The following is a 12,084-nucleotide window of genomic DNA, read 5'->3' as shown; positions in this document are numbered from 1 at the left end:
TGCAAAACGAGCTTGTTCGTTGGAGGTGACCGAGAGCTGGCAGGATCGTGTACCCTCTTTCCTACACAGCAGCCTCATGGCTGACTGTGCTAGGTCCGCATTTGTTGAATAAAAAGCCCCGAAGTTCCACGCAAAAAAAAAGGTCAAGCCGGTTTTGGTAGGAGAGCGGCTTGCTCAGGCGGCGGTAGTGGTCTTTTGATGATCTCAAAATATCGATGTAATTTTTATTATGTTTGAGGTACTTTTTACTTGCGACGAACTTGGATCATAGATTAGGATCATTAAAAAAAAGATGTGACATGCGTCGCACTTGTCCAAATTACACAACATCCGTCCTCATCGAAGAACTTGCTACTGTAGCCTCTCCGCCATTGCTATACGTACAAGGTCCCGATTGCCATGCCATGCATGAGCAGCAGTGGTTGCGTCAGAGCGGCTTCCTGTGCGCGGAGGAGGCCATGAGCACGGTCATGGCGACGACGAACATGAAGAGCATGCTCCCGAGCAGCGTGTACGTCCTCCTCGAGGACCTGCGGTACTCCCCGAACAGCACCACGCCCCAGAGCGTGCTCACCAGCGGCAGCGCCTGCACGGAGTCCGCCGCCGCGTACCCGGCCGCCTGCCCGGCCATGAACGTGAACGCGTTGCCCAGCCCGGACACCAGCCCCGCCAGCAGCGCCAGCCCCCTCCCCTCCCGGTCGCCGGCGTACGCCCGCAGCGTCGACCGCGGCACGCCGGCCATGGGGCGGTAGAGGCACCAGACGTTGAGCGCCACGCCGACGACGAGGGAGGAGAGGCAGAAGTAGAAGTAGGCGGTGTAGACCACGAGGTGCGGCAGGCCGTCGCGCAGCGTGTGCCACTGGTCGTTGGTCGCCAGGTTGAACGCCGGCGCGAACAGCGAGTAGCACACCCCCGCGAACGTCACGATCGCCAGCCCCACCAGCGTGTTGGATCCAAGAACCTTGATTGATCTCTTGTCCTCCAGATCGATGAGGAAATCTGCTGTTCCTGCCTCGGCTTTCTCCACAGCCTTATTATTTGGTAGTGCAGGCTTTGCTTCTTCACAATCCTTTGGTTCCTCTGTTCTCGATTGAAAGATTCTTATTAAGAAGACCAGTAGATCATCATTTTCATCTGATTAATGATGCACAAGTTGTTACCTTCTTCTTGAAGAAGGTGTTGGGTGAGATCTTCCTTTGCAGTGTTCCTGTGAGGAATTCAGCAAAGTGATCTTCAGATTATTTTTTTTTGAAACGGAGGCAAAGATTGCCTCATCTATTAATTAAGCAGAAAAGAATTGCCCAGTTAATTACAGAAAACCGGGCGAAAACCGGAAGTGATCTTCAGATTAGCCAAAGAGATACTTGTCACTCAAAATATTCAGATATCTAAGGGTAAAATTCTGGGAAACGAAGGAAGCAGAGATTGTACCCAGCAGAGTAGTTTCTGGAGTTTGATAGCTTCTCCTGGTTGTCAGCAGCATTGGAGGAGTGAACAAGTGAGCCCAGGCAGGCTGCAATCAGAAAGCATCCGACGCCGGGGAAGAGAACCTCTGCCCTGTTGATCCGGCCGTCCAGAAAATAGTTCAGTGTTGTCCCTGCAACAGAAATTTCAGTCATTCATTTATCTTCAGGTTTTGGACATTGATCTTCAGTCATTTATCTCCATGCTTGGAGAGTAGGATATCAATAGAGCTGCCTGTGAGCGTGTGGAAATACTTGTCAGAGAAATGGATAAAAATGGATGCATCTAGAACTAGAATACATCTAGATACATCCATTTCTCCGACACTACCTACCTATGACAACCTTGAGACTTGAGGCCATGACCTCGGTGACCGAAAGCCCGACGTATGCCCAGCCGTACTGTGTAGCCACGGTTCCGAGGGTGATCACCACGCCGCCCGCCAGCGCAAACATGATCGACGGCCAGTAGTCCTGAGTTGTTCGTTCAATTTACATCAACAATTTCGCATATACAGATATACTACATGTTAAACTTGAGGTCAGAAAGAAAGACTGAAAAGCCAACTTCAGGCGTTGCCTGAATTTCAGACTTTACATACATGTTGACCTTCTTCTCTTTCTATGCGAGGAAGGAATATGGACAGGGACAATTGACCTACCTGGGGCTGGGCGAGCTGAGTGAGGAAATTGGGCGTCTCCGGCGTGTCGCCGCCGATCTGGCCGAATGTGAGGGCGATCAGCACGGCGGCCAGGAAGTTGGTGATGGAGTAGTCCAGGTACGTGTGCTGCGGCAGCCGGCCCCGGCGCTCCAGCACGGCGAGCACGACCGGCCAGGTGCCCAGGAGCACCAGGGCCGCCGCCATCAGCCCGATGGCCCCGCCGATGTCCTTCACCAGATACATCTGATCTTCACCGCCGCCGGAGCTACCTCTGATTCAGGAAATTATGCAAAAACTGAATCTATACACATCAGACCCAGCCTCAGTTAACACTGTGAAAAACTGAAGATATATTACTACCTATAGAAGGGCTTTGGATGGAACAGTTCAACAAGTCAACAACATGCAAGAAGGTTCATAGGTCTGCCTGTGCTCGGCAAACCACAATCATCGTGTATAAACAAACCCATGTCAGCTTGCAAGATAATATCCGCCAAGAGAGAGAAAAAAAATGCAAGATGCACCATTAAGCAAAAATAGAAGAAACACGGGTCTGGAATCTGTTCAGAGACAAATCTGGGATGAGAGAAGGGGAAAAAATATATGCTTAAGCAGCATGTTCTGTTGTCAAAGAACAAGGGGGGGATATGTTCTTGCATGTTCTTTTGTCAGAAGAAAAGAGAATCATTGAACAGCCAAGCAAATCACTAAAACAGCATAGGAAAATTGCTTGAGAAAATGGAGAACCGGTACTCAAGCTTTCAGATTCTACATACCTGTTGCTACCAATCAAAGATGAAGTTGTTCTTGCACATTACTGAGCATCCCCCGGAGAGTGGGTGTGCGTAGTACTCCACCAGTGAGTAGTATTTTTTCTGAATGTTTGTGGTGTCTCTGGAAGGTCCAGCAGTGAGCTGAGCTGTGGATATGCGACGAGGAGAATGGAGATTGCTCACGGATGGTGAGGCGCTGGCGTGGGTCCCACCCATGACAAGGCGTATTTGGCTGCTAGTTATTACATTCAATACAATATACAAGGACCGCACTCAATTATTGCTTATTTTGCACACAATATTGCAACTCGCAACTTAGGATATGAGAGATGAACCACAGCTACCTAATCGCGTATGCTTATCAGTTTAAGGACCGCGTGCAACACGTGAAGCCCAGGCCCAAACAAACGAGGCCTAAGCTTCATGCAGAAAAGAAGAAGAAAAAACAGCTAGAACATGCATGTAGAAAGTTTGCGCCGTGAAGAGTGTTGTACTCAGCCATGCACGCAGATGAAGTACTCCCTCCATTTCAAAATATAGTGCGCCCGCGTTTCTCGAGGTTAAACTTTCACCATAAATTTAACCAACAAGACCGACTGCAGTGGGAGGAAAAATTATATAATTGAAAACTTATTTTGAATATAAATTCATTGGTATAATTTTTGCTTCCGCCGCAGTCGGTCTCGTTGGTTAAATTTATAGCCAAAGTTGACCCACGAAAATAGAGAAAGCACTACATTTTGAAACGGAGGTAGTATAAAATTCTGAAGCAGTGGGTGCATGTGTCGACAGGCATCCTTCATCTCCGGTGGATCTCTACGGCGATGAGTCATAGATGGAGGCTTGCATGGTACTCCATCCGTCCAGAAATACTTGTCCTTGAAATGATTGTATCTAGATTTATTTTATTTATAGATACATCCATTTAATTCATTTCTAGGACATGTATTTTGGGACGGAGGGAGTAGCTATCTAATCCCAGCTCGTCGGTATATAAATTAATGTGTGGGCGAGGTGAGTAAGCTAATGCAGGACTGTTCTGCCAAAACCAGCATGACCGATCACCAACGACAAACTCAACTTACAAGTTTTCACCAAGCTAAATAAACCAACATATAAGATCGATGCAGAATTTCCGGAAGACAAGGAAACGGATCGATGCAAATCAAGATGTTCAACGTATCACTGACCCTACTATGTGATTTGAATCTTCTTTTTTATTTCGTGCAGTAATATCTCATGATCCCATCTCACTCATCACGAATTCACGATACGCATCGCATGCATGTAGATGATTTCCTGGTGGATGTGCACGGACCACCCGCCCCGAACCATGGATCAGTTCGGCATCGTCGTGGCCAGCGGGGCACCCCCACAATCGGAGACGGGAAAACGTTTATGTTTGGTCCTCGTCGCCATCGGGGTTTAATCAAACCCTGGAGACATACATATGGATGATCGAGACGACTCGTCGGCTCTGCACGTCTGGACATGGGGCGTCACGCTGTGACCTTTTTTACGGCGATGAGTCATAGATCGAGGCTCGCATAGCAGCTAGCCCGGCTCGTCGGTCGGCAGACCACCCACAGGGGTACCAGGAGTAAGAGCTAATCCGACTGTCTAAACGTCCATGGATGCGCCTTATTACCAAACCCTCAAATACATATAATTATATGCAACATAAAATATAGTCTAAATGTTTCATCGGCGCCCGTTAACCACGTCTTTGTTGTTTCCTTCCGCGCCCATATATTCGACGACCATGTAACTCGGGAAGTGAAGGTCCGGTCGCCAGCAGGAAAGATAAGGCATGGGACACAGGCTGGCCCACATGGAACACGAAGCGACATCGTCTCCCATCCCACACTCTCCCTCGTCACAACTCGTGGCCTGCACGTCGTCGGTAGAGGTGTGATCGTTGATGGACTGGAACCTCGTTGTGGCACCGGGAGGTGCCAGTCACCGATTGAGGCTTTGCCTGGCCAGCGGCATGTGACTCCGCCACCGCGACTTCCACGCGCTCTGCCTCAGTCGGCGGACACGACTCGCCTTCGCGGTGTACGGTCCATAGACGTTCACCTTCGACACGGACGCCTCGGGGAGGACGTGCCATCCCCGTGTTGGGGCGCCAAACGGACCGCATCACATTCGGCGACGCCGCGATCACACGCCTCGAGGTGGATCCAAGCGTCATTTGCACATACGCAATGGATTCCCGCCGGATCGAGTCTGGCCGGGGCAAGGCGGACTCCTCCCAAGTGCGGCGGAGAGTCATGTAGACAGTCATCGCCTTCTTAAGCCTGCATGGGACAAGAGTCGGGTCCGCTGCTCGTCATGCCAGAGATGACCAAAGATCGTCGAAATGGAGCTTGGTTGTAGAGTGGAGTGAAGTGCAGTGAAGTGGCTAGGGTTTGATCCTGAATAGGCCGAATGTGATCCGGTGGACATGCCTGAGCGTAGATTTAGGCATGATATAAACGATACCGGTCAGCCTGTACGAGCGGTTTGAGGCGCTCAGCTATGTCATGATTTTGTGTTATGTTATCCGATGATAGTGGAAGCCGATCCGTGTGTTGGATCGTATACAAAAAAAAGAAGAAGAAGACCTCAAGCGGGTCAACTTCTATCTCTTGAATCCCGACGGGGAACTAGTTGACAAAATGACAAATTGAAAGTTTATTAAGGAACCACTCCCTCAGCCCTACGTACTCCGCTTGCAAGCTTGCAAAAACGTTAGTGTTCTACACGTGATAGCAGCAAAAGTTGGGTGAAGTATTCTCAAAAGAAAAAATGTTGGGTGAAGTAGAAAATGTCCCGACCGAGTCCAGAGCAGCGCACGATTAGGCCGTCGGCAGCGATGCGAGCTGTCTCCGTGGGACGTGCACGTACGCCTAAGTTCTGGGCGCCACCTATTGGCTTGCTTGTACGACGACGGAAGAAAAGAATTTCTTTTTTCATGATAATATGTGTTTTATTCATATCATAAAGAATAAAATACAAGTCATGTAAAGACTGACATGACAAAACTAAAAAAATAGCAGCATATCTTTGAGCTTGACACCAACGCCCGTCATCCATCTTCGATATCACCACAGCAGCCATCGAAGAAAAAATGTTGGGTGAAGTAAAAAAGGTGCGTACATATGTAGAGGTACTTGTTTTATTTAGCTTATTAATTTAGAAACCGCTCATTGTTCCAACTCTTGTTTCGAATGAACGAACCCGTCTAGTTGGTGGTACGTACATTAATTTATAGCGGCACCGTCGATCGTGTTGCTCTGATTCTGACTCCCTGGCACCGCTGTGGGTGGCCTGCCGACCGGCGAGCCGGGCTAGCTGCCATGCGAGCCTCGATCTACGACTCATCGCCGTAGAGATCCACCGGAGCGAAAGGCTGGTCGCCGACACATGTCCTCCGCCTCCATGCAAGGCAGCCACGTCACGGGCCGCCGCCATGCACGCACACCGTTTCACAATTTTATACTCCGCGTGCGTGCTAAGGCCGATGAGTGCAGCACACTCTTCACAGCCACCACCGGAGCAAGCTTTCCACATGCATGTTTTGGCAGTTTTTCTTCGTCGTTTCTGCATGAATCTTAAGTTCTTAACTTGGCAGCTTCAGACATCCCGCTGGCTCACCTTGGCCCAGCTTGCATTCTTGTTCCCGTGTTGCAGCCGGCCCTTACTTAAACTGATCGCCGGCATATGCGATTAGGTACGCAGCTGTGGCTCGGCGGCATCTCTTCTCTCCTATCGTGTCCTAGCTGTGATCGAGTTGCAGTATTATTTTGTGTGTAAAGCTTATGAAGATAAGCAATAATTGAGTAGGGTCCTTGTATTGTTTGGATGGTGGCTTGCTACCAGCCAACACGCCCTCGTCATGGGCGGGACCCACGCCAGCGCCTCACCATCCGTGTGTGAGCAATCTCCATTTTCCTCATCGCATATCCACAGCTCAGCTCACTGCGGGACCTTCCAGAGACACCACAAACATTCGTAAAAAACACATTCCACACACACACACACACTGGTGCTCAGCAATCAGCAAGAACAGCTTCATTTCGATCGGCGACTGCCTAACTGGTATGCATCTTAGCAAGCATGTGAAAGCGTGAACTCGATCTATCGCCACTTCTGCTCTTTCTCAAGCAATTTTCTTGCTCTTTTCTACACTAGCACAGTGGTGATTTGCTTGGCTGTTCACTGATTTTTTTCTGACAAAAGAACATGCAAGAACACTTGTGCCCCTTGTTCTTCTGACAAAGAACATGCAAGAACATATTTCCACTTGTTCTTCTGACAAAGAAATGGCATATGCACTGGCCCCTTGTTCTTCTGACAACAAAACATGCTGCTTAAGCATATTTCCCCCCTACCAGATCTGTCTCCTCAACTGATTCTAGAGCTGTGTTTCTATTTTTGGCTCACTGCCGCATCTTGCATTTTTTTTCTTGCCGCATATCTTGCAAGCTGACATGGGTTATTTATACACGATGATTGTGGTTTGCCGAGCACAGGCAGACCTATGAACCTTCTTGCATGTTGTTGACTTGTTGAACTGTTCCATCCAAAGCCCTTCTATAGGTAGTAATATATCTTCAGTTTTTCACAGTGTTAACTGAGGCTGGGTCTGATGCTAGATAGATTCAGTTTTTGCATAATTTCCTGAATCAGAGGTAGCTCCGGCGGCGGTGAAGATCAGATGTATCTGGTGAAGGACATCGGCGGGGCCATCGGGCTGATGGCGGCGGCCCTGGTGCTCCTGGGCACCTGGCCGGTCGTGCTCGCCGTGCTGGAGCGCCGGGGCCGGCTGCCGCAGCACACGTACCTGGACTACTCCATCACCAACTTCCTGGCCGCCGTGCTGATCGCCCTCACATTCGGCCAGATCGGCGGCGACACGCCGGAGACGCCCAATTTCCTCACTCAGCTCGCCCAGCCCCAGGTAGGTCAATTGTCCCTGTCCATATTCCTTCCTCGCATAGAAAGAGAAGAAGGTCAACATGTATGTAAAGTCTGAAATTCAGGCAACGCCTGAAGTTGGCTTTTCAGTCTTTCTTTCTGACCTCAAGTTTAACATGTAGTATATCTGTATATGCGAAATTGTTGATGTAAATTGAACGAACAACTCAGGACTACTGGCCGTCGATCATGTTTGCGCTGGCGGGCGGCGTGGTGATCACCCTCGGAACCGTGGCTACACAGTACGGCTGGGCATACGTCGGGCTTTCGGTCACCGAGGTCATGGCCTCAAGTCTCAAGGTTGTCATAGGTAGGTAGTGTCGGAGAAATGGATGTATCTAGATGTATTCTAGTTCTAGATGCATCCATTTTTATCCATTTCTCTGACAAGTATTTCCACACGCTCACAGGCAGCTCTATTGATATCCTACTCTCCAAGCATGGAGATAAATGACTGAAGATCAATGTCCAAAACCTGAAGATAAATGAATGACTGAAATTTCTGTTGCAGGGACAACACTGAACTATTTTCTGGACGGCCGGATCAACAGGGCAGAGGTTCTCTTCCCCGGCGTCGGATGCTTTCTGATTGCAGCCTGCCTGGGCTCACTTGTTCACTCCTCCAATGCTGCTGACAACCAGGAGAAGCTATCAAACTCCAGAAACTACTCTGCTGGGTACAATCTCTGCTTCCTTCGTTTCCCAGAATTTTACCCTTAGATATCTGAATATTTTGAGTGACAAGTATCTCTTTGGCTAATCTGAAGATCACTTCCGGTTTTCGCCCGGTTTTCTGTAATTAACTGGGCAATTCTTTTCTGCTTAATTAATAGATGAGGCAATCTTTGCCTCCGTTTCAAAAAAAAATAATCTGAAGATCACTTTGCTGAATTCCTCACAGGAACACTGCAAAGGAAGATCTCACCCAACACCTTCTTCAAGAAGAAGGTAACAACTTGTGCATCATTAATCAGATGAAAATGATGATCTACTGGTCTTCTTAATAAGAATCTTTCAATCGAGAACAGAGGAACCAAAGGATTGTGAAGAAGCAAAGCCTGCACTACCAAATAATAAGGCTGTGGAGAAAGCCGAGGCAGGAACAGCAGATTTCCTCATCGATCTGGAGGACAAGAGATCAATCAAGGTTCTTGGATCCAACACGCTGGTGGGGCTGGCGATCGTGACGTTCGCGGGGGTGTGCTACTCGCTGTTCGCGCCGGCGTTCAACCTGGCGACCAACGACCAGTGGCACACGCTGCGCGACGGCCTGCCGCACCTCGTGGTCTACACCGCCTACTTCTACTTCTGCCTCTCCTCCCTCGTCGTCGGCGTGGCGCTCAACGTCTGGTGCCTCTACCGCCCCATGGCCGGCGTGCCGCGGTCGACGCTGCGGGCGTACGCCGGCGACCGGGAGGGGAGGGGGCTGGCGCTGCTGGCGGGGCTGGTGTCCGGGCTGGGCAACGCGTTCACGTTCATGGCCGGGCAGGCGGCCGGGTACGCGGCGGCGGACTCCGTGCAGGCGCTGCCGCTGGTGAGCACGCTCTGGGGCGTGGTGCTGTTCGGGGAGTACCGCAGGTCCTCGAGGAGGACCTACACGCTGCTCGGGAGCATGCTCTTCATGTTCGTCGTCGCCATGGCCGTGCTCATGGCCTCCTCCGCGCACAGGAAGCCGCTCTGACGCAACCACTGCTGCTCATGCATCATCAATGCATGGCAACCGGGACCTTGTGTAGCAAAGACAGAGAGGCTACAATAGTAAGCTCTTCAACGAGGATGGATGTTGTGTAATTTGGACAAGTGCGATGTATATCACATCTACTCTTTTTTTAATGATCCTAATCTATGATCGAAGTTCGTCGCAAGTAAAAAGTACCTCAAACATAATAAAAATTACATCGATATTCTGAGATCATCAAAAGACCATTACCGTCGCTTGAGCAAGCCGCTCTCCTACCAAAACCGGCTTGACCTTTTTTTTTTGCGTGGAACTTCGGGGCTTTTTATTCAACAAATGCGGACCTAGCACAGTCAGCCATGAGGCTGCTGTGTAGGAAAGAGGGTACACGATCCTGCCAGCTCTCGGTCACCTCCAACGAACAAGCTCGTTTTGCACAAAGGTAAGCCAGGAGATTCGAAGATCTATTAATATGCTTTTGTTCTAAGTCAAAATTTTAAAATTTTGACCAATTTTATAGAAAATAGTAGTAATATATATAACATCAAATTGATATATTATCAAAGTACATTTCAAAATGAATCTATTGATACTAATTTGGTGTTATAAATGCTTTTGCTTTTTCTAGAAAGGTGGTCAAAGTTCTAAAACTTTGACTTAAGACAAAAGCTAGATGTGCACTTATTCACGGACGGAGGGAGTAACGGTTTAATAAGGCTAATCAGAAGCAGGAGAGATGGCATGCAAGGTAATCCTGAAAGTGATGTTGGTGGGGAACCATATGTGGAAAATCCAACCAATTGCCTGTTGGCCATGCGCTGACATCTTCCATCCACAAACAGTGACCGGGCAGCACACTAGAGACGTCTGTCATAATCATGAACCTCAAAGCCCAACGTACTGCATACATAGGTAAAACTATTCATCGTCGGAGATCTCCCCGTGCCCGGCACCGGGTAGACGGGTAAGTGTGGCAGCTCTTGCGCCTGTGGGAGCTCCAGCTCCACCTCTCCCTCCACCTCCGCGTCGAGTTCAGCGAACAACACCTCTGTCGCCGCCTCTTCTTGCCAGATGAACCGCCGGTTGGTCTCGACATAGACCTCATTCGGGATGGACTTCAGAATGGCGGTCTGCTCTGCTATTTTCATCGGTTGGGCGGTCTCGTACTCCAAATGCGCGCCTGCCATGGCAAAGCCCGTAGCCGGCTCCGCCTCCTCCTCCTCCGCCGCCTACACATAACCAAATTTACGGCCCGATAACCAAAACTTTGGTGATTATAAATTCGATAATACTACAGGCTGGAACAAAAGGATGGACTTTTACGGACTCCATCTACTACATTTAAACTCGAAGAATTGGTATGTGTGCGGTAGAATACATGTAGAATTATTAACTCCACACATAACAGGGGCCCAAACTGATGATACCACCAGATATAAACCTAACTTTCCGAGATAACAATATACTCCATCTGTTTCAAAATAAGTGTCATGTTTTAGTTTAAATTTGAAATTCATTACCACCTGTCAATTCACTTATGTTTTCATAAAACAATATCAAGAGTTTGACCATGAGGGACCATGTCAAGTACATGTTGGGCGAAGTGTGTGGGTTCCTAAATGTACTTTGACCACGAGGCATCTCAAGAGTGAGCAGCGCGGACACTTGGAGAAGAAAGTGTGGCCTTTCTACATCAGATCTTGGACGGATGTCTAGTAATAGAAATTGTGACAGACAATGTGTTGCATTCCAGATGCAAAAGAATCTCGTGGGTCATCGATATTTCCGGTTTCCAAAAAATACCAGGTAGTTACTGGACAATTTTTCTTAATGAACTTGAAATCCAAACAAAATTTAGTCCAAATTCATTTATATGCACAATTTTAGGATTTTTTATTCGGTTTGCAATTTCTCGTGGCATGCAGAGATTTGCGGTTGTCGGGACATAACCAGATTTACCATTTACCATGCGGTAACCAAAACTTTGGTGATGCATAAGTTAATCATGGGTCGTCTTTTATTTATTGTCGTAAGACCTGAAACGATGCAATAAACTAGTCCACCCACATCAGGTTCAATACCAAAGTGTTCTAATTATTGTAACATGTAATAAATTTGAGCACCAGATTTAAGTTTGTCTGGAGATATTAAAAATTTTCTTTGAAATTTTGTAAATTTTGTCAAATTTGTGAATCTTGATCAGGTATTAATAAATTTCTAAACGAAATGTCAAACCCATTTTCTCCTTGGTTCTCGTGTATCCGGGTAGTTGTCAAAATCTGAATACTTTTAGTAAGTAAGATTATTTGTGTATTCTAACTGCGTGCAAATTTTTATGAGGAATGAGTTTTGAAGGTTGGACGCGTCTAGAGGGCAAATCGTCCTAATTGTCATATATCCATCGAGTTTGAACAATTGGTAGGTGTGTGTTAGAACTTAGAATACATGTAGAATATTAACTCCACACATAACAGGGTCCCAAACAGATGATACCACCGGATATAAACCTAACTTTCCGAGATAACAATATACTCCATCTGTTTCAA

General features: G+C 48.0%; 2 protein-coding genes across 4 annotated transcripts; one reads left to right on the top strand and one right to left on the bottom strand.

The window, feature by feature from the left end:
- Nucleotides 1–260: 260 nt before the first annotated feature.
- On the bottom strand, nucleotides 261–3,056 carry LOC125520765 (ureide permease 1). Of its 2 annotated transcripts, XM_087534725.1 has the most exons (7): nucleotides 2,902–3,054; nucleotides 2,486–2,552; nucleotides 2,126–2,420; nucleotides 1,799–1,937; nucleotides 1,432–1,597; nucleotides 1,161–1,207; nucleotides 261–1,080 (listed from the first exon to the last, which is right to left on the bottom strand). In XM_087534725.1, the coding sequence occupies exons 3-7, from the start codon at nucleotides 2,366–2,368 to the stop codon at nucleotides 428–430; spliced, it is 1,248 nt and encodes a 415-aa protein (XP_087390851.1). In that variant the 5' UTR covers nucleotides 2,369–2,420; nucleotides 2,486–2,552; nucleotides 2,902–3,054; the 3' UTR covers nucleotides 261–427. The 2 variants fall into 2 exon arrangements, with proteins under 2 accessions (XP_087390851.1, XP_087390850.1); XM_087534724.1 differs by lacking the exon at nucleotides 2,486–2,552 and having other exon boundaries at nucleotides 2,902–3,056.
- Nucleotides 3,057–6,829: 3,773 nt separating this feature from the next.
- LOC125520476 (ureide permease 1) lies at nucleotides 6,830–9,693 on the top strand. Of its 2 annotated transcripts, none has more exons than XM_048685414.2 (6): nucleotides 6,830–6,981; nucleotides 7,549–7,843; nucleotides 8,032–8,170; nucleotides 8,372–8,537; nucleotides 8,762–8,808; nucleotides 8,889–9,693. In XM_048685414.2, exons 2-6 carry the CDS (start codon nucleotides 7,601–7,603, stop codon nucleotides 9,539–9,541), a joined length of 1,248 nt encoding a protein of 415 aa, XP_048541371.1. In that variant the 5' UTR covers nucleotides 6,830–6,981; nucleotides 7,549–7,600; the 3' UTR covers nucleotides 9,542–9,693. The 2 variants fall into 2 exon arrangements, with proteins under 2 accessions (XP_048541371.1, XP_087390505.1); XM_087534379.1 differs by having other exon boundaries at nucleotides 6,835–6,981; nucleotides 7,573–7,843.
- The last annotated feature ends 2,391 nt before the right edge of the window (nucleotides 9,694–12,084 follow it).

Source organism: Triticum urartu, chromosome 7A (genome assembly GCF_056163025.1).
Source record: "Triticum urartu cultivar PI428250 chromosome 7A, HENAU_Tu73, whole genome shotgun sequence".
Lineage (NCBI taxonomy): Eukaryota > Viridiplantae > Streptophyta > Magnoliopsida > Poales > Poaceae > Triticum > Triticum urartu.
Note: the sequence above shows the minus strand (reverse complement) of the source record. Positions and strands in the feature narration are given on the sequence as shown.